This window comes from Pygocentrus nattereri, chromosome 12, assembly GCF_015220715.1.
Source record: "Pygocentrus nattereri isolate fPygNat1 chromosome 12, fPygNat1.pri, whole genome shotgun sequence".
NCBI lineage: Eukaryota > Metazoa > Chordata > Actinopteri > Characiformes > Serrasalmidae > Pygocentrus > Pygocentrus nattereri.
In genome coordinates this window covers 35513673-35536702 of record NC_051222.1, presented here as the reverse complement: position 1 = coordinate 35536702, position 23030 = coordinate 35513673, and the positions used below count along the sequence as shown (strand labels likewise).

The following is a 23030-nucleotide window of genomic DNA, read 5'->3' as shown; positions in this document are numbered from 1 at the left end:
GACATGCAGTCAGGTCAATTGGACATCCTAAATTGCTCCTAGGTGTGAGTGGCTGTCTGTGTCTGTCTGTCTGCCCTGTGATGGACTGGCGACCTGTCCAGGGTGTATCCTGCCTTTCGCCCGAAGACTGCTGGGATAGGCTCCAGCACCCCCCCGCGACCCTGACAGAGAAGCGGCTTAGAAAATGGATGGATGGATGAATGTGTTTACATATTGATTGTGTTTTATTGTGTTTTGCTTTGGGCTAATAAGTGTGGTTTTAGTGGTCATCATCAGTGGCTGTTGATGACCATCTCTGCTGTTTTCCCTGTGAGTCAGTAACACTGGGCTGGGCTTTTCCTAATGGCTGTTGAAGTGCTTGTTCACAATAAAAGAGCATTTGCCCATAGACACATGGTTTTCACGTCTTTTTTTACACTGATGCTACAGTATTTTGGCTCTCCACTAATCAGACATAAAAATCAACAGAAAAACACCACCAACAACGACAACATCAGCAAGAATATTGTGCTTTTTCCCTCCAGATGTTCAAAGCTCAGTTAATTGCCCGAAGAGATGAGTTAAGTCAACAGTGAACACTGAAAATATAAAATATCTCCCATAAAATATGAAACTATTGTACTTCTATTATCATTATGGCTATTGTTGTGTTTATCAGAGCTGATCTCAGTACAGTGTTACCCAGCTGATAGAATAAACACCATCAGATCATCTGAAGAACACAGTGAGTGAATCTGCTGCAGGTTCAACACCATTTTTAACAATTTTAACAATCAATACAATTTAACACAGCTTTTTATTTCATAACCACAACATTCAGTTTACTGTGTTCACACTGAGATTCATGTATAAAACTGCTCCATCTGTTTAAACTGATACAGCTTCATTACTTTACTCTGCCAGCCTGATGGTTAGTAAACACAGCTCAGCTCGAGAGAACAAAACACTTCATAAATTACTCCACAATTTAGAGGAAAAGCTTTTCATCAAACAAAGCAATTATTTACAAAATCTGTTTTATCCACATTTTTACTGCACTTCTCTATAAGATCTGATCTTTCTCTGTTCCTCTTTTACCAGTTCCTCCATTCAGGAGTCTGTTCAGTGTCTTTCTTTCACTTTAAGAGACAGTAGAGTTTGATGTCATCACTGGTCTCTGGACTGTCTGTCTGCAGTTTGTGAATTCACAAGAAGAGGGCACTGTTTCTTCTGCTGTAGGAAATTAAGGACTTGAACCATTTTAATGTTCATGTGCAGTCATATATTTTTATTAGAGGTAAGAAAATATGAAGACTGAAAAATTTAAAGAATTCAAATAACACTTTAAACACATTTGACACTCATATATAAACAGTGTTAACTTTTTTAAAGTTCATGTGTTTAATGGGCTCTATTGGGAAGAGTTTGTGTAAATGCAAAACATTTTGAGGATTGAACAAGAAATCAGTTCCATCTGCAGAAAATGAGCTGAATATATGAAACCATTTTTACAAGGCTGCATATTTTAGTATATTTTATTAAACAAAAATGCACAATCATGAACAGACAGAGATGCAGAGCTGAGCTCCACCCAGCATGTGAATGTGGTGAGAACACAATGCAGATCACTAACAGCCTCACACTGAGCTCAACATACTGAGAATAAGAGCTGATACACAACATTTATATCAGAATGATTTCAGCTCTTAGCATTTCATACTCTACATAGAGAAAACACTCTGCACTAAATCACACAGAGATGATTATATTTACAAAGTAGAAAAAGCTTTTCACATTCTAGCAGATATTTATAAAAAGTAAAATAAAGTGGTTACAATATGAGGCATTAATATAAATTTGACATCATAGTATCATAGGGGGAAAAAATCATTGTAATTAAAGAAACAAACAAAAAAAAACTAAGAATCTACACAGAATAATGACTAAAATAGAGATGCAAAATTACATCTGTAGTTTTGTGTCTGTCATGGAAATCCTGACAGCAGAACAAATCACAGGTGTTGAATAAGCGATAGTATTTATTTAGGAAATGAAAGTGTGACAGACCAGAGAGTGAAGAGATGAGGGTGCACTCTGAGGCGGTCACCCTTACAGAGGGCTTTATACCCTAAACTAGGTGTTGACGAGATACCAAATAAGGGGAGGTTTGACCGCTGTTGTTATCAGTCTTCAGCAGGTTATGAAGACATGCAGCATCTTCTGGTCAGGCTGTACATGCATGACCAGTGCTGCCCTGACTGAATATCTTATGAAAGCAGAAGTTCTGGGGGTGTAGGACAGGTGACCGAGGTCAATCGCTATATGAGGATCCTGCTTTATGTATCTAGGCAGCTAAGCATGTCTATCAGTCAGAGGACAGGATGTTTTGCCCATGACCTTTGGCCTGTACATAGTCTTATACTCTGCAAGCAATAAAGCAAATACATGGAATTAATACAGTGTCCATAACACATCTTGGCAGGAGCCGAGTTTAAAAGCTAAAGTAGAGAGATCATCATGTTTTGTAGATGAAGAACTGATACAGACTCAGACATTCAAATCCACTGTACATGGAGTTTATCACCTTCTCTGTTACTGAGGATCTCAGTTTAATGTGTAGAACTCACTGCTAGAGTGTCGTACTCAGGAGACCTGGACTGAGGGTCCAGAGCTGTGTATGGGTCATCAGGAGAGCTGGACTGAACAGCCTGTGTGAGGGAAAGAGAGAATGAAGCAGAGGAGGAGAAATGAAGAAGGTAGGTGTTCTTCACAGATCTAGAGGGAGGATTTGGGAGGAGACACTTACTGCGAGTGTGTGGTACACATCATCAGAGGACCTGGCTGTGGGCTGAAGAGCTGTGTATGTGTCATCCTGAGCTTTAGGGTCAGCATTCTGGACAGAGGATGGGTAGAGAAGGTGTAGAGAGACTGAAGGAGTTCAGGGGTCATTAAATAAGTTTACTGTAAGAACTTTTACTGAAGTAGAGAAAATAAACCTCATCATGATTTACTGACTAAGAACTGAAGCTCTGTAGCTTTAAACAGCACCAGCACCTCCTCACAGCTGCATCACACAAACCTCATTCTTATTGCCTCAGTCTCATTGACCCGTCTAGTGAAAATGTTCTGTAATTACATAAATACTTTACTAGACTGATCTTTTGATGGCAGCACTTCACTATTAGGGTAATGGTATGATTATGAAATGATGAGTTATATGTGTCCTGCCTTCCGCCCAAAGACTGCTGGGATAGGCTCCAGCATCCCCCCGCGACCCTGAGGGAGAAGCGGCTTGAAAATGGATGGATGTTTTTTATGTAGTATCTGTCGTCTTGTTATTATCTGCTTACACTCGACTCAGCCATGTTCAGGACAGGTGCTGTTTTTCCTGCTTGTTTTGGGAGTTTTCTTTGTGTTCACACTGGAGGAGCACGAGTGCAGCCACGGCTCCGTTGTTTACACAAGGGAACAGCTGTTAGCACTTAGCAATGCTGCTGCTACACCGGACGGCTTCACTGAGATTCCACGTGAGCTGAGGAGGTGAAGAAGGGGAAAACGCGCCGATGTTGAGTGCCGCGCTCGGAAAAGACGCTGTAAACCCGTTCTTCCCTCGGTCATCATGGGGAATGTAAGATCACTCTCCAATAAAGTGGATGAGTTAGCGGCGCTGACGCGACACCAGCAGGAATACCGTCAGTGCAGCATTGGAGGGTTTCCATACTCGGCAGGCAGACAGGACGAAGGAAAGCAGTAAATGGAAAGGAGGAGGACTGGCCGTGTACATAAACGACAAATGGTGCAATCCAAGACACGTTACTGTTAAAGAACAGATATGCAGCAGGGATGTTGAACTGTTAGCTGTTAGCATGCGGCCGTACTATCTACCACGTGATTTCTCGCATGTTCTCGCGATAACTGCGTACATTCCTCCCGCCGCTGACGCGTGCACGGTATGTGACGTCATCCACTCAGTCACGAGCAAACCCCAAACACAGCAGCCACAAGCTCTCAGCCTCATTTCAGGGGGTTTGTCATGCTTCCCTGTCCTCCACACTTCATACAGTATGTGACTTGCAAAACAAGAGGCAATAAAACACTGGACCTGTTTTATGCAAACGCCAAGGATGCATATAACACAGCACCCCTCCCACCCTTGGGCAAGTCGGACCACAATCTGGTACATCTCCTGCCTGTCTACAAACCCATTGTTCACAGGTGTCCTGTCAACACAAGACAGGTGAGAATTTGATCCAACTGTAGAGTGTTTTTCCAATAACAAGCCCTGCGTTACCCCAGATCTGAAGGCCCTTCTGGAAGAAAAGAAGAGGGCATTTAGATCTGGGACAAAGAGGAAATGAGAAGACTACAGAAGGAGCTGCGGAGGAAAATCTGGGAGGGCAAAGACCAGTACGGGAAGAGAATGGAAGGCCAGCTGCAACAGAACAATGCAACTGGAGTTTTTAGGGGTCTTAAAACATTTCAGATTTTAAGGAGTCCAACAGGCAGCCTGTAGGAAACCTGCAATGGGCAAATGACCTCAATTTCTTCAACAGATTTGATGTGGTAGCTGACCCTCCCTCAGCCCAGCTTACACCCCTGCTTTCAGCTCCCAGCATTCAGCCCTGTGCTCCTCTGCCCCTAACCAGAGAACAAGTGAGGAGGGAACTGAGGAAGATGAAGGTGGGGAAGGCAGCAGGTCCAGACAACATCAGTCATGGGATCCTGAGGCACTGTGCAGACCAACTGTGTGGCATAGTAAAGGACATTTTCAACCTAAGCTTGAAACAGGAGAAAGTGCCAGTACTCTGGAAGATGTTGTGTGTAGTACCTATCCCAAAAACTGCACACCCCAGTGATCTGAATGGCTACAGACCAGTGCCACTGACCTCACATCTGATGAAGGCTCTGGAAAGACTTGTTCTTGCCCATCTTTGTCCAATGATGGGACCAGCTATGGATCCTCTGCAATTTGCCTACCAGCTAGGCACTCGAGTGGAGGATGCAATAACTTACCTACTCCACAGATCCCTCGCTCATCTTGAAAAGGTGGGAAGCCCTATTAGAATCATGTTCTTTGATCTATCAAGTGCTTTCAACACCATCAAGCCCACTCTACTAGGGAGCAAGATGGAGAGAGCAGGGATGGATCCCCATCTCATCACATGGACTATGGACTACCTCACAAACAGACTGCAGTATGTGCGACTTAAGGACTGTGTATCAGAAACAGTATCAGCACAGGGGCTCCACAGGGAACAGTCCTGGCCCCATTCCTCTTCACCCTCTACTCTGCGGACTTCACCCACCACACCTCAACCTGTCACCTCCAGAAATTCTCTGATGACTCTGCCATCGTTGGCTACTTCTCAGACGATGATGAAAGGTAATACAGAGAATTTCCAAAGAATTTTGTGGACTGGTGCCAGCAGAACTGCCTCCAGATCAACATGGCTAAAACCAAAGAGCTGGTGGTGGATTTCCGCAGGACTAAGTTCTCCTCACCCACTTCAGTGAGCATCCAGGGAAGAAACATTGAGATTGTCAAGACCTACAAGTACCTGGGTGTTCATCTAAACAACAAACTGGACTGGTCTGACAACACACAAGCCCTGAATAAGAAAGGCCAGAGCAGACTCCACCTGCTGAGGAGGCTCTGGTCCTTTGGAATACGGGGTGGACTTCTCCACTCTTTTCATGACTCTGTGGTGGCATCAGCCACCTTCTAAGGCTTTGTCTGCTGGGGAGGTGGCATTACAGCAGCAGACAGGAAGAAACTGGACAAGCTTATCAGGAAGGCTGGTTCTGTCCTGGGCTATGCGCTGGACCCAGTGGGGGAGGGGTGGAGAGGAGGATGTTGGCCAAGCTTGCATCCATAATGGCCAACCCCTCTCACCCACTACAGGAGGCAGGTGCAGCACTGGCCAGCTCCTTCAGTGACCAGCTCCTCCACCTGCGATGTGGAAAAGCAAGCAAGCAAAATTTATTTAAACAGCGCTTTTTACAACAGATGTTGTCACAAAGCAGCTTTACAGAACAATCAGTATTACAGAGAGAAGAGAAAAGAAAATCCGGGTCCGAACCCCCATTAGCAAGCCAGCAGTGACGTGGCAAGGAAAAACTCCCTAAAGAGGAAGAAACCTTGAGAGGAACCAAGACTCAGAAGGGGAACCCATCCTCCTACGGTCGACACCAGATAGCAAACATTATTAGTATGAAGTTTTATAGTAAAGTGGGAAAGAAAAGATCTGAGGGTGAGGACTGCACAGCGCTGTACAGCAAGAAGCTTAGTGGTGGTCAAACCGGTCCAGAAGGCTGGTGAGCAGCGGCACCAATCAAGGCAGAAGAGGCAACAGCATCAGACGCACAGGATGGGCAGCTGATCAGCTCGGCAGAGAAAGGAAAGAAAAAATGCAGTCAGTTCTGTAAAGAGTGGCTGACCACAGATTACAGTATAACAGAGCAGCAGAGACTCCAGCAGGTCTAGATCTGACCCTGAAGACTAATCACTGAAGGCTTGACTATACAAGTAAGTTTTTAGCCTAGACTTAAAGAATGAGGCTGTCTCTGAGTCCCGAACATTAACAGGAAGATTATTCCAGAGCTGGGGGGCTTTGTATGAGAAAGCTCCCCCCTGATGTAACTTTATTAATTCTAGGTACTTGTAGTGAGCAGCACCTTGTGATCTAAGTAGGCGCGATGGTTCATAGTGGGAGAGAAGGTCACTCAGGTACTGAGGGGCGAGTCCGTTTAGAGCTTTATAGGTCAGTAATAGAATTTTATAATTAACGTGAAATTTGATTACAACAAGCTGAAGCTTGTTGAGGCTTTTGCTGGGACATCCAGACAGCAGGGCATTACAATAATCTGGCCTTAAAGTAATAACAGCATGAACTAACTTTTCTGCGTTTTCTGCGGGAAAGAGAGATACCGCAACTCCTTTCTCCCCACTGCTGTTCGGCTCTACAACCAAAACCTCCCCAAGCAGATACTCAGAGAATCGGCCATAAACACACTATGGATTTACATCTCACTCTATCATAGTGCACTCTATTATAAACACACCACACAGACCTGTATCTTATCCTACCTCTAATTAATGTGCAGTATCTGCTGCTGATAGATGGTACAAGTGCAATACATATGGAAGTTCTGTGCAATATCTACAATTATTACTGTGCAATATCTACAATTCCTGTGCGATATCCAGTCATTACCTGCTCAGAAATGTGCAATGTCCATAAAACTGCATGTGTAAACTGTAAATTTGTAGTTTCTTAATTCTTTTCTTAATTCTGTTCCTATTTTTTATATTTTTCTACTATCAGACGCCTTGTTTATTTATTTTCTATAGTTTTGTATGAAGCACATGTTTGTCTACAACCCCAAATCCAATGAAGTTGGGATGGTGTGTGAAGCATAAATAAAAACATAATAAGATGATTTTCAAATCGTTTTCAGCCTGTATTCAATTGAATACACTACAAAGACGAGATATTTAATGTTCAAACAGATAAACTTTATTGTTTTTTGCAAATATTCACTCATTTTGAATTTGATGCCTGCAACACGTTCCAAAGAAGTTGGGACAGGGGCGTGTTTACCACCGTGTTACATCACCTTTCCTTTTGACAACACTCAATAAGCGTTTGGGAACTGAGGACACTAATTGTTGAAGCTTTGTAGGTGGAATTCTTTCCCATTCTTGCTTGATGTACAACTTCAGTTGCTCGACAGTCCGGGGTCTCCGCTGTCGTATTTTGCGCTTCATAATTTCATCTTTGGCCCGGAGGACACGACGTCCATGATTTCCAAAAACAGTTTGAAATGTGGACTCGTCAGACCACAGGACACTTTTCCACTTTGCGTCAGTCCATCTCAGATGAGCTCGGGCCCAGAGAAGCCAGCGGTGTATCTGGGTGGTGTTGATATCTGGCTTTCGCTTTGCATGGCAGAGTTTTAACTTGCACTTGTAGATGGAGCGAGGAACTGTGTTCACTGACAGTGGTTTTCTGAAGTGTTCCTGATCCCATGTGGGAATATCCGTTACAGAATGATGTCGGTTTTTAATGCAGCGCCACCTGAGGGATCGAAGGTCACGGGCATTCAGTGTTGGTTTTCTGCCTTGCTGCTTACTTGCAGAGATTTCTCCAGATTCTCTGAATCTTTTGATGATATTATGGACTGTAGATGATGAAATCCCTAAATTCCTTGCAGTTGCACGTTGAGAAACGTTCTTAAACTGTTGGACTATTTGCTCACGCAGTTGTTCACTAAGTGGTGAACCTCGCCCAGTCCTTGCTTGTGAATGATTGAGCCTTTCAGGGATGCTCCCTTTATACCCAATCATGACACTCACCTGTTTCCAATTAACCTGTTCACCTGTGGAATGTTCCAAACAGGTGTTTTTTGAGCATTCCTCAACTTTCCCAGTCTTTTGTTGCCCCTGTCCCAAGTTCTTTGGAACGTGTTGCAAGCATCAAATTCAAAATGAGTGAATATTTTCAAAAAACTATAAAGTTTATCCGTTTGAACATGAAATATCTCGTCTTTGTAGTGCATTCAATTGAATACAGGTTGAAAAGGATTTGGAAATCATCGTATTCTGTTTTAATTTATGTTTTACACAACGTCCCAACTTCACTGGAATTGGGGTTGTACTTTAATCTGCTTACTGTGTATTCTGCTGTAACAATGCAAGTTTCCCCCAGTGGGACAATAAAAGTCTATCTTATCTTATCTTATATATTTTTACTGTATAAATGACTTAATATTTATCAAAACAGCAAAGAGAATCAAATTTTAGGTTCATTTAGCTTATTACTACAAAATTACCATATTATTAAGAACCCATTCACAGTTTGTAAATTACTTCCAGTGTGTTTATGAATGGCTAGAGATCTGTTGAAGCTCACCTCATTATCTCGCTCTTCCAGGTTTCTCTTCTGTCTTTTACCCCTAAAGAAAAGAAGATCTGTTTCAATCTGTTCACTGACTTTACTCATGCAGAGTGAAACTGTATGAACTGAGTTATTTATACAGCTCATCGTTCACAGAATCTATATTTGAGTAGTAAAGTCAAGAAAACTTCCTGGCTGAGTGATAAAAAGAACAGTATTAGTAAGTAAACGAAATAAAGATTAATGGAAAGAAGAAGTCAATAATATGAACCTCACCTCATCCAGAAAACCACAGAGAGCAGAGCTGCATTTCCACAGAGACTGACTCCAACAACCACAGACAGAACCACTGAATACAGAACCACTGAACAACCTACTGTAATACACACACACATACACACACACACACTATATTGAAAATAGCAGTGATACTTTGATTGTATTCTAAGAATCTAAGAAACGATAGTAAAGCGCTAAATAAGAATCAGGGATATTTTATGTCATTATTCACCACCTACTCTTAACAGTGACCATCACAGTTCCATTCAGAGCTCCATGGTCATTCTGAGCTACACAGTAGTGCAGTCCAGTGTGGTCAGCAGTGATGCTGATGATGCTGTAACTGTGTCCAGATCCAACAGGTGAGGTTCCACCTTCTTTAAACCAGGTGTAGTTCTTCACAGGTGGGTTTCCATCACTGCTGCAGGTCAGAGTCACTGAACTGCCCTCCACTATTTCACCAGAGGGAATGATGGACACTGAGACCCTCTTTGGAGAATCTAGATGATTATAATAATTACATGATTTGTATTTGAACGTCGTTAAGCTGAAACATTTATTAAATATTTAATATCTTGCTTAATTTATGCAAACAATGCTATTAAATAAGACCACAAACTGTAAACAAGCCCAGAAAGCCAGGATACATTTTTAAAGTCCTACATTTATTTACTTTGAGGAAAAAACTAAAAAAAGAGTTAAACTCACATCTGACTCTGAGGCTGTGAGCAGTAGAGTGGAGGTGTTGAGATCCTCCTACAGCACAGCTATAACTGCCTGCATCCTCACTGCTGACCGTCTGCAGGTGGAGCTGGTTGTTCTTGATGGCCGTTGTGTTTAAAGGATGTCCATTTTTGTACCAGATGAATGTTGGGTCAGTCAGACTGCAGGTGGTCTTACATGTCAGATCTGCTGTTTGTCCCTCTGTCACTTCTTCAGGAGCTTCTACATGGAGCTCTAAGACAATAAGAGGAACATCAGATTAGAAGGGAAAAGCTGTAAAGTCAGTGAACCTCATTCATGAAAGTCAGCAATGAGTGTAGAAACCAGAGCAGATGAAACTAAACTGAGTGATGTTTGATCTTCTCTGCTTCTCATTCAGGAAACTGTTGTACATCAAAACAAGCAGTGATTTGAGTGCAGCTCATAAATCAGCTTCACTTCATAGAAACAAGTGATCGCCTTATTTGCATATCTCTTTTGCATAATCAGCCCCATAACTACATAAAATACCAATTGTGTCCTGCAGATGAAATGATGGAGAATCAATCAAACTAAAATACTCAGCAGCTCATTAGTCATCAGAGGAGATTGAGGTCGAGTAGAGAAAGCTTTGAAATCTTTATAGTGTTGAAACTACAATGATTTAAAAGAATAAAATATGAAAAGGACAAGATTTAGCCGTTGTTCCAGCTGGGAAAGTGATGTTATTGTTCGGTGTGGTTAATTTTATAAAACACCGACTGCTCCAGTGATAATATTGCAGTATATGAGACTCTACTGTACTCAGTGAACTCTGTTCTGTACATTTTACTCTAATATTAATCAGTAATGAGCTCATTTTCAGTTCAGATCATCTGATTCTCAAGTGGAACAATCGTGTAAGTGCTGGCTCAATCAGGAGATCACGAGGTCGATCCCTGGTGATGCTACAGCCGTCAGTAGCCGGGAGTCTAAGAGAGCACAATTGGACTCGCTCTCTGTGGGTGGGTAGGGTGGTCCCTTCTTATCCCCCCTTCACTCAATGTAATGCTAGTCAGAGCAGGTGTCTGTTAGCTGATGTAGCAGCTGTGGTGGTTGGCGATTTCTCAGAGGAAGCCTGTGTTTGCCATCACCTTCCTAGCATTGATAGTAAGAGCAGCCAAAGTGATTGGGGGAGTCCTAACTAGCAGGGGGAATTGGAAACGACTAAGTGGAGAAAAATTGGGTAAAATACTCAAATAAAATAAAAGTCTGGAACATATTTCTCAATCATCTTTACATCTCCTTTTTAATTTTTTTTTATTGTTTCTGAATAATTAAAAATGATCTTCTGCACTGTGTAATACTTTCATTATAAGCAGAGAAACAGAAACAGATTAAAAATGTTAAATGTGTAACTCGTCTTCAGTGAAGTTACCATGACCCAGTTCCAGCAGTGACCATGTGTGTGTTGTTTATAACATTTGATGAATAATTGATTTTAACTTTAACATGAAAGATCTTTAGATCAATAACTAAATAATAAGACTGTAATTTAAAGGATTAATAATTAGTCCTGGATTTGACGTGGAGAGGATCAGAAAGAAACAGCAGGAGCAGATGAACTGAATGAGGAGTAAGACCAGATAAAATGATGTAGGAGTGAATCAGAACAGAAGCTGAACATCATTAGAGCAGATTAATAAAATCAGTGATGATAAAACAACATGAATATTCAGAGCAGTCATGAATAAACATGACTCTGAATCCAGAGCTGTGTCTTATAGCTGGACAATGGGATGATTAACTCACCTGTAACTCTGAGGCGAACTCCAGGATAACCCACCCATCTTTCTTTTTCTTCATTTGTTTTGAGTCTTAAGCAGAACTGATGTTCATCCTTCTTCACTACATCACTCAGTTTGAGGGAGAAGCGTTTCTGATCATCAGTGAAAAACTCGACTCTGCCTGAATAAACTGGGTCTTTACTCAGATCAGTCAGCTCCACCCCTGGAATTGGGTCTATGACCCAGAAAGTCTCTGTCACTGTGAGACGTTTTGGGTGAGTAAAAGTTCCGTTCATAAACACTGTGGATCCTTTTAAAGCACAGAGTTCCTGTTGGTTGTACTTACCACTCCCCTCTGCTCCAAAAGCTCCTGAAACATATGATGCATGAAAGAGCTGATTACAGAGTCTGGAGCCCATAAGACAGTCAGAGTTACTGTAGCTTACAGCTTCACTTCTCTCCTCTCCAACTCCAGCAGCTACTCTACACCACTGAGCTGATTCTGAGAGAAACCACAACAAACACTGACTCACCAGCAGTCATGAGCAGAAAGACCAGAGGAAGAGGAGGAGCCGTTCTCAATGACCTCATCACAGCAGCCTGCAGGATCTTTAACATAATGACATTTTCAACATGTTTCCAGATCTTCATCTAAAGTCCTTCAATAGTCCAGAACTTTAAGTGCTGACACTATAATATCGTCTGTCTTACTGAATCCTTTCTTCATAACTAAGTTACGGTAACTCGACTCATTTTAAAAAACTCATTACATTTTGAAAACAGCCACTAAAGAGTCATTTCTCTGTAGCAGCAGGTTCTTCACAGTAGTCGGTCTGAGCTGAGCATCTTTTTCAGTTATTGCTGCCACCCCCACCCCCACCCCACCCCCCACCCTCTACCACACCCCCTCACACTCAGTGTAAACGTACCACATTTTGTTTCTCAGGTGATAAAATGCATTTTTTTGCCATGTATGTGTAATTATGATATTTCTAAAGCATCATGGGAATATATTGGTATACATATGGTTTCCCCCCCAAAACAATCCCACATCAGACAATAAAGATAAATCTGAACTTGTTTTAAACTGAAATGGTAGAAACATCAGTCTAAACACAAACAACCAAATGTGAACTGAATTTTTCCCATAAACTATTAAAATCTTCTGAATTAAAGAGAAAGTCTTACCACTCAGTAAAGAGGCTCGTCTCCAGCGTCCAGACGATAAATGGTGAGAACAGAGTCAGCACTGAGATGATGAACTAGATGTGGTTCACACGTTTACCTGTAAGCTACTGCGCTCAGTTGAAATGCTCACTTATTAATATGCATCTTCCTCTAATTGGGAACACGTGACCTTCTGAGCTGCAGCCAGAGATCTTTATCTTAAACTTCTGCGCCGTCTGAATTTTCTCTCACTGAAACTGTGACGTCAGTTATTCACGTCTAGTATTACAGTTATTTAAATTAGACATGAACTGATGTAGGACCAGCTCCTGCTCTCCTCCTGCTACTGTATGAAGCAGTAATGATCACTGGTGTGTTTATCAGAGCTGATCTCAGTACAGTGTTACCCAGCTGATAGAATAAACACCATCAGATCATCTGAAGAACACAATGACTGATCTGCTGGATGGTCCAGGACTGTTTTTAAGGGATATTTCATTACTGTATGAAGTGTTTTAGATGAGACCTCAGATGGGTGAGTTTAATAATGACTAACACTGTCAGAGTTTGTTGGGTAGGAATGAATTTGGACCTGGAAGTGATGAAAGTCTAACTCTGAGTGAAGATCAATCAGGTTAAAGTGGTTTAATGAAGTAAAGTCAACACGTCTGATTCTCCGTCTGCTCATGTGGTAGAAAAACTCTGGACTTTTCTTTTCCCTCCTTTCTTTCAGGCTGATAAACAGAGTCCCGTGTTTTTATTGGAACTTCCACTGTTATTTTTTCTTAGTTTGATGGTTAGCATGTTGGTTAGCATGTTAGCACATTCCCAGATAAGAAGTCAACACCCAGCTTGTATGAAGCGTCGCTGCTGCTGCTGAGGCTCTGATAGCAGGTCTGAGGTTACTGAGAGAGCACATTCATACATGTCGTGACTTTAGCCCTGCCAGGAGCTCAGAGGCCACGTCTGGGTGTGAATGATGTCATGTATGAGATGAACAACGGCAGCGTAGCTCAAATTTTCAGGATTCTACTTTTAGAACTGAACTCCTGATGATGGGTGTCTGACATGCAGGCATCATCAGAGACATTTCCATTTCCAGAAGACAAAGTGAGGGTCAAACCAGGAAAGTACTGAAAAGAAAACCTGGCTTAGTGCTCAGGATAAACAAAGAAACTTCATAAACGAATAAGTTGGTCCCAAAGGGAGAGAGAACCTGACCTAGCATCCTCTTAAGGTGTGGCTCCTTAAGTGCAAGACAGAAGGTGGGCCCAGTGAGGAGTTATGGCAGTAACGGTCGGACAGACCAGACTTTAGGGCAATCCATCAACCAGGTCATCAGAGGGGTCAGGGGCAGGTCAGGTCTGAGTGGGACACAGGGAAGCTGGCTGTGGATCCCTCTAGTGGCGTGGGACAGAAAGAGCAGCTCTGGGAGCACAGAAGCAGCAGTCCTAAAAGCTGGCACTGCAAATGGACTGGGAGCCACCACTGGAGCAGCAGCCGCTCTGGAACCCAGCAAAAGAGCTGCACAGGGAACCTCAACAGGAGAAGCAGCAGCTTGAGCAGCCAGCACTGGATCAGGATGATGAGTCAAAACAGGATCTGTACAGTGAATCACCAGTGGACCAGCAACAGCTCGGGAAAGGAGCACTGGATCAGGATGGGGAGCCACACAAGGTCCAGCACTGGAACTTGTTTGAAGGTCCATATACTGAGGAGTGCTCCTTGTCTTGTTCATATCACTAGAGAGAGTTAGTACAGATACTCAGGGCCTCTTTCAAGTGAATCTCCCTGTATGTGGGTCATTGCTTGTACCTTTGATTTTGCCACCCCGGGGGCAAGAGGGCCTCCACCCTGGTAACAGTCCAATACCCTCTTTCTAGCCTGTATAATATCAGGAGAAAATCACCATCATTCTAAAGAAAAAACATGACCTGCTGATGACCTTTCAGACAGCAGGTCCAGCTGCCACTCTGTTCTTCAGATCTGATCAAGTTTATTGTCATTGACTTGTTAAAGCTGTGCTGAGATCAGCAGTGATAAACCCACCAGTGATGAACGCTGCTTGCTGCAGTAACAGGAGACGAGATGGAACTGGATCAATTATACCAGCACATTAAAACCCAGTAAAACTACCACATCAGTTTGCAGGAGTTTTAAGTGAAGCTCATTTTTGCTGCAGCTAAGGAAGTAACATGCTTCCTGTAGGAGGAAGTAGCATGATTCTCCGGTTCCCTCCCACAGTCCAAAGACATGTGGCTAGGCCAACTGGACATGTTACCATAGGTGTGAGTGTGTGTGAGAGAAAGACATACATCCTCAGTTCCTGCCCCCCCCACTCCCCAGTCTATCACCATGATGACAGGTAGCGAACTCAGTTCTGCTGCAGCTCTGCTGTATAATATGCAGTGACTGAGCTTCTTCATTTACTAAACAAACGACAGCATCTCAGACAAAACTGAGCATATGCAGTAAATAATACAGGGCATTTTATTTTTAAGAGTGAGTGAGCGAGCGAGAGAGAGACGGAGAGAGAGACAGAGAGAGAGAGAGGTGGTTGGGCCTCTTTCACTTCAGGAAGTCTTAAAGCTCTTGTGGTCAGCGTCATGTATAAGGACACAGCTCACTTTGTCGTGTGTAACTGACCTGTTAGGTGTTTGAATCATGACCATCATCTGGATCATCATCTTCACTCTGACGCCTGGTGAGTTGTTCCTCTCACATCTGTGGTGAGTTTAAGATGATCTTTACAGACTCAGAGACACACAATGTGTTAGATCAGTGACTGATGAAGAACAGAATCTTCCTCTTCCTCTCACTCATCTTCATCACTGTTACTGTCTTAGTGAGACGTTTCTGTGTAGAGTTTCAGGCTCTCGTGTTCTACAGGCTTTTCAGACTAAACAGTCCTGAGTGACGTCTCAGCCTCAGAGTTAGTTTATTACTCCCTTATACAACATGTTCTCTTTTACAGCTGAAGTCAGCGCTGGAACTACTGTAACTGGACACAGAGGACAGTCAGTCCAGAGTAGATGCCCCTATTGGTCTCTATAAGACCTCCATAAAGTATCTCTGCAGAGGAGAATGTTCCGCTTTATGGAGAACTAAAGTCATTCCAGTTCAGTCTGGATCTGCTGAAGATCAGAGATTCTCTCTGGATGACGACACAGCAGCCAGAGTCTTCACCATCACCATCACTGATCTGAGAACAGAGGATGAAGGAAGATACTGGTGTGTGGTAAAGAGGCCTAAACCACTTCCTGACCTTTACACAGAGATCCTATTACTGGTTAAAACTGCTGAGTGACTGACGGTTCAGACTGATATCAGTGCTTAATAAACAGAGAAACAGATAAATATTCCTGTGTGTTCAGTGAGGTATTAGTGCTAAGAGGTGAATTCATGCTGTACCTACTTTCTTTCTGATGCTCCCCTCACTCCACATATTCTCCTCCATCAGTGCAGACACAATCCACACCTCCCGCCAGTTTTCCATCTACAGGTATCAGCTCTTTCTTTCAGTCCGTTTTCTTACTCATGCCTGATGATCTATGTCGTCTGTACTATAATAACTCAAGATTTATTCATCCTCAAAGACAGCTTCTCAGAAAGAAGTCAGGATGCATTAAACAAAATGGAAGGATGAACTTTTCTCTCTGACCTGTTTTAGTGTTAGAACATTAAAACAATGGTGATTGACTCAAGGCACCTGATCTGAGCTCACAGTTCTGCTCTCACACATTTCTGAAGTATAAACCCATTCAGTTATCAGGTATTATGTACAAACAAAGTGACAGACAGTGTCATGTTTAATATTACACACATTTATTAATTAGTGTTATTCTATGCAGTTCTATTCATACACTCTTCATTAGACGTTCATGTAGTACAGTGGAGTGTAATTGCTTTATGTAAATATGAGTAAAGTATGTAACTTATGTAAAGACAATGACACAAAGTACCAGCTAGAGCTCATTCATCACAGAGATTTCATCTGTTCAAATGATTTTTCTACATTTCTGTAGAACTTAATGTCGTGGCTCGACACTTGTTTGACCACCAAGCCTAAGTACTATTTATGGTTTGTAAAATAAAATGAATTCAATAGTTTGTTGAAAGAAAATAAAAAGAATTGAACGAACTAAGAAATGCTAGAAGACTCTTCAGAATTCAGAAGTGCAGGTCCTTTATTCCCTTTGAGCATGGAGACTGTATTCCCAATGGGCCCTGGGGCGACACTCACACATATACAGGGTTTGTACACATGTTTTGTACCCTCAGTGAAGGTGGGGTGACATCGCCCCACCTCTTTTTGTCATCTCCTGATTTCATAAAACCACCATTATATCCAAGTCGACCTTCATACGTCTGTCATATGGGGTCTTGTGTGAACCATTATCTCCAAGTCTAGTCTGAATCCTTTTTTAAAAAAAACATTGTGCCAGGCGCATGCTGGTACTTCTCCATCTCGGCTTTTAGCCTTGATAAGTTCACAAGTTCACTCGCTCCCTATAAAGTGTCTGTCTTCTCTCTTACGCCCTACTGAGGAAGCTTGTTTTAGGGCACTTGCTCTAATGTGCTAGGCCTTTATTTATGGTTTATCCTGCATAATAAATGCCATTTTAATTTAGAGAATCTTCAATTTACATCATTCCCCCTTTCGCGACAAATAGTCGCAAACCATACATCTTCTGTGTTTCTATGTGCTTATAGTAGCTATCAAGTGATTATTGGATAAATGTTTCTGTTTCTAAATACTGTTTACTACTGCTTACATAATTCCTCCCAAATACATCTACCTTCTCAAGTCTGCTAAATAGGGAAAAAGATCAATATATTGTCTGATATTACAGGAAGCCAGTAGTGATATGTCAGTACACAATCCAAATAGGATGGCAATAATAAATTTGGAATAGCTGGTGATGGACATCCAGTCCTGGGTGACCGGCTCAGCATGTGCTTTAGCCAAACACTCGTTCTACACTAGTCCTCACAAGGATAGCATATACAGATCTCAGTCTCAGGGGCAGATGGCATGCTTCAGCCGAATTGTCAGTCGCCCGAGCCCACAGGCTCATGTCAAACTGCTCAGGCCTGTAGCCTTTTCTTCACACCCGTTAACCAGTCTTTTAGTGTTAAACAACAATATTAAACCAAATAGGGCTTCCTATCATCTATCATACAACACAGATCTCTATGAGTACAAATGTATATGGTGTAAATATTTCAGCAAAGCTTAACAACCCCTGTTTCTAAAAAACAAAAATGGTACTGGCAATGGCATTACAAAAAAAAAAGATGAAAATGAATACATATGGATAACATGTTGAATAACATGAAAATGAGTACATATGGATAACATATGAATAACATGGGAGTAAGATAAGTTCGTGATTAAATGATTGTCCATAGTTGATTTGTCCAGGTGTTGTCCTCTGCTGCCCATTGTGATATTACACCACGTAGATGGGCACGTTGCTGGCACAAGGGAGAGGTTGCTAGCACATCACCTTGGTCGGTTACGACGGGTTGCTATGGATGACAGGTCGAACGCAGCAAGTCAAACGAACAGTCTCAGGTAGTTCGAGAGGCAGTTCGGCACGGATCATAGTGAACTGTCCAGCAAGGTTGGAAAAGATTTTTTCCACCATGCTGCAAACGAATGGTACCACACAACAACCCAACACACACAAAATCACAAGGAAAATCAACAATACCATCCCGAGCCTTATTAAAATAGCTTTCCATTGACCTGAAAATATCCAATTAAACCATCCCTCCCCAGGGGCCTGGCCTTTTGTGTTGGATACATGCTCATCTCGTAAATCTTTTAGCTGTCTCATAATTTTAGTGAAATTACCCTCTTCTGCTGTGTGCATTGGAATGTATGTACAACACTCATCACCAAACGAAACACACACATCATCATCTGGTGCTCGCATGGAATCAATAGCGAACCTGTTTTGCATTGCCATCCTGGACGTAGCATCTAGTTGTCCCAAGACTTCCATGGCAGCGATTGTGTAATTCATAAATATTTGCTGGTTGTACTAAATGTAGTTGATCCACTGAGCATTCTTATAATTTTAAAACCATGGAAGGAATACAAACCAATTCTCAATACTACTATGAGACATTGCCAAATGCTCAACTGGAATATCAGTTGGAACACCGGAATATTTTTTGTCTTCTGTACGAAAAGGGATCTGGTTCTGTGGCTCTGCCTGTGTCAAGTGTGGGTGTCTCCTGTGTTGTGGATGTGTCGGTGCAGTTTATTATCTCTTTTGGATTGTCAGTGTGTGAAACGGTTGCAGACAAAATTATTGTCACAATGATGACAGACAACAACATTAACACACATGTGGTTCCTCTCAGTCCACAGAGTCCTGGATGTCGGAATGGGTGCCAAACCGACATTTTGTTAGTTTGTTCGGTGTTTGGTCAAAGTCGCTTGTTTGATCTGTGATTGTATTCAATAGTGTCAATACCTGCTCTGTAGAGGCGGCGCTAGGCTCACACTTCAATTGTGAGACAGGAAAATAGTCGGTCTGGAGGGCTGTTTACCAACCGTAGGCCAGACTCTCAACTTATGTTACTCAGAGTCATCATCATCTGGTGGCGTTGCTCTGGTGATGCTCCTTGTGATCGGCCGTGAAACACTACTCGGTCCTGCTACGTCCCCTGCTCCTGAGTCTTCAGCGATGTGTGGCTGCTGCTGATCTGGTCCCGCTGATGTCACAGGTCTCAGCAGATCTGGAGCTCTGGAACAGTGGTTAAGATGTATCCAAACCTTACGACCTTTTACCTTGACAGCTGTGGGCATAGCTAGGATCACCTCAAATGGTCCTTCACGTCTTGGTTCACTCCAGCCTGTCTTAAAGGTTTTGACGTACACGTAGTCGCCAGGAAGCACTTCCTTCAGATGTTCGTCATCGATGGTGGAGGTTCTCCCCTCTGTGGCACCTTTCACCTAGGTGAAGATTTCTTTGTGGATGTGCCAGGCCTTTATTTATGGTTTATCCTGCATAATACATGGCATTTTAATTTTGAGAATCTTTAATTTACATCATTAATCAAGAAGAAAGTCAAAGTGTCTTGGTTTGAAATGGTTCATTATACAGAAACGTATACACGGATTCCTTCAGAGTGGTGATGAGAGAAACCAGGGATTGCAATGCGTCCAACACAAATATAATCATTTTATTAACTATACAAAAACATTGGGTTCCCCTTCTGTTCTGCTAATACTACTACTACTACTACTACTACTACTACTACTACTACTAATAATAATAATAATAATAATAATAATAACAATAAAAATAATAATAATATCAGCTCATTTGATCAGAGGCACTAGATGCTTTCTATTCAACGCAACGGTTCGAACCTCGGTCCAGGAGCCTCTTCGGTGGTGGCTACAACAGTGTTCCCCACTGGTGCAGCCATAGCTGGAGGTTAGGGAAACAGCCCTGTGCCAGTTGATCCCGTTGGATCGGGCTGCCCACTGCTGCGGGCAAGTGTGCTCACTGCCCCCTAGTGTGTGTGTTCACTAGTGTGGGTGTTTCCCTGCACAGATGGGTTAAATGCAGAGGTCTAATTCCACAGTGTGCAAACACAGAGACACATGGTTGTGAACTCTAATGATGAGAGTCTGCTTGAAGTATAAGAATAACTGAGCTTTAGAGTGTCTCTGTTTTCTGTCCCACAGGAAGTTCTGCTGACAGTGTTCTCTTCCACTCCACTCCATCATTCCCCATCAGTAAATATGTGAATTCCAGGCCCACTCAACTGTCTCCTTCTCCTGATACAAGTAGGTTTATAAAACTCTCATCAGGGTCTTTTCTACTGACCCTGTCAGATTCATTTCTACCCCTTTATTCTTGGCAGAACACAGTCATGTTAGACACTTTATTTACTAGCAGCATTTTATGAACGTTCAAAGTTTCTGACACAAATAAAATGAGTCAAAAGGTTCTTTAGTCTGAAGAATGCTAAGAAGTTTTAACTCAGCCAGCCTGTCGATGTGGGGCTGATGTGAGTTTGAACTGGGTTGTGAGTCTTTCACCTGAGCCTGTAGAGGGCTTCAGGCCTGTTGAGCCTGAACCTTGTAGAGGGTTCTAAAAATATAGGCTACAGTCATGGACCTCAGTTGGGTTACAGTGATCCCTGGTTTAGCCTCCCATTCCTGTCTGTTTTTTCTTTATTTATTTATTTTTATTTGCTTTATTTTTCATATTTTCTTTTTTAAACAATAATTTATTTACTTTCACATATATGTATATATTTAGAACAATAACAGGCTACAATACTGGATTTATTTGTTGTGTCTGTCCCACCTGCTTCATTTAATTTCATAGAACATTATAGATGCCCCCACGTTTAAAACTTAAAGTGAGCCTTCCACTGCTAAAGATTATAAAACCATTGAACCTTGAAACAATTTAAAACAGCCAGCTAACCAAGAAAGTGTCATCTGTATTTAACATGTCATATTATTTGTATTTGCCACAATTAAATATTCATAAGACAAAAAGATAAAAGCTTCATTAACATACTAGCTCTGAGAAATTCAATCAACTTGTGAAACAGAAGACTCATAGGTTACTATACTGTTATTATGATGGAAGTATCACAAGATTACCTCTGTATTTGTAGTGAAGTGCACTAATGAAACTTGACATTTTGTGTTTGGAAAGTTATGCCTGTTGACAAGAAGACAATGTGGAAGGGCTGGGGCCTTTAAAGATCATCTAAAGATAAGATATTTACAAGTTTGCCAATGTAATTATATCTGGGGCCCTGGTTTACAGCCCATCTTGCCCCTTAAGAGCCTTACTTGCAGCCAACTTGGCTCCATTAGTGGCCCACATGGGTTAATATGTACAAGGTTTCATATAAATAAATCACTGTAGGGCCCAACTTTGTTGCCTAAAGGGGTCCAAACTGTTAGCCTGTTGTTAACCCATGGGAGACCCCCATGGACATCAGTTATATATCTATAATCTTCGATGCATAAACTCTGTTTATTCTCTGATTCCAGGTTTCATGATTCTGTATGTCTGTGTTCCACTGCTGGTCTCAGGAATCGCTCTTGGTGTGTTGGTCTTATTCTGTAACTGGAGGAAGCGCCAAGGTACATCAGCCAGTTTCTCATCTGCTACATTTGAATGTTCACTATTTTACATGCTCTGCTATTAAGCTCTCTTTGTCATGAAACATGTCAGTGATAAGTGTTATTTCAGGATTGATGATTTCCATGATGTTCTTAGAAAATAGCACTGTGATGTATTCTACTCCTTCCCTACATGAAAACTAAGCACACCACAACAATGACAATAGCAACAATAACTTTTTTCCATGTTTCTTTTCTGTTCATATGTTCAAAGCTCAATTATAACTCAGAGAAATTCCAGAAGAGATGTGGTAAGTCAACCGTGAATATATGAAATACACAGTGTATGTAATCATTATACTGGTGATAATATTTGGTTCTTTTTATAGGATGTAACTGATTATGAAAATGATGCACCTGGAAATCAACAATTCATGACAGTCTACCAGAGCCTAAACCCCAACACCAACCAATCAGATTCAGTCTCCCAGAGCCTAAACCCCAACACCAAACAATCAGATTCATTCTACCAGAGCCTAAACCCCAACACCAACCAGTCAGATTCAGTCTACCAGAGCCTAAACCCCAACACCAACCAATCAGATTCAGTCTACCAGAGCCTAAACCCCAACACCAACCAATTAGATTCAGTCTACCAGAGCCTAAACCCCAACACCAACCAGTCAGATTCAGTCTACCAGAGCCTAAACCCCAGCACCATCCAATCAGATTCAGTCTACCAGAGCCTAAACCCCAACACCAACCAATCAGATTCAGTCTACCAGAGCCTAAACCCCAACACCAAACAATTAAAGTTAGTCTACCAGAGACTAAACCCCAACACCAAATCAGAATCATTCTACCTGAACCTAAACCCCTCACGAAGAAATAAACCCTAATCTGAAACATTAATAAATCTGGATGTGATAAATTCACTTGAAGTTGAAGGTTGTATCATTCTATACATTTTTCTGAGGACATCAGTGCCAGTCTACAGCTGGGAATTAAGCTTTTTTTTTCATTTTTAACTAGTTTGAGGTTCCCAAAACTTTCAGTAAGCATTCATTTTTACTTCATTTCTACTGCTTTTTGTAGTTTTTTCTGCTTTTCACGTAGTAAATCACA

At 41.9% G+C, this 23030-nt stretch overlaps 1 protein-coding gene across 1 annotated transcript; it reads right to left on the bottom strand.

The window, feature by feature from the left end:
• Positions 1–1496: 1496 nt before the first annotated feature.
• LOC119264732 (B-cell receptor CD22-like) lies at positions 1497–15516 on the bottom strand. Its single transcript, XM_037543479.1, has 10 exons — positions 15437–15516; positions 12157–12223; positions 11970–11993; positions 11649–11858; positions 9864–10112; positions 9395–9655; positions 9153–9252; positions 8892–8934; positions 2786–2872; positions 1497–2687 (listed from the first exon to the last, which is right to left on the bottom strand). The coding sequence occupies exons 2-10, from the start codon at positions 12212–12214 to the stop codon at positions 2589–2591; spliced, it is 1131 nt and encodes a 376-aa protein (XP_037399376.1). The 5' UTR covers positions 12215–12223; positions 15437–15516; the 3' UTR covers positions 1497–2588.
• Positions 15517–23030: the final 7514 nt, after the last annotated feature.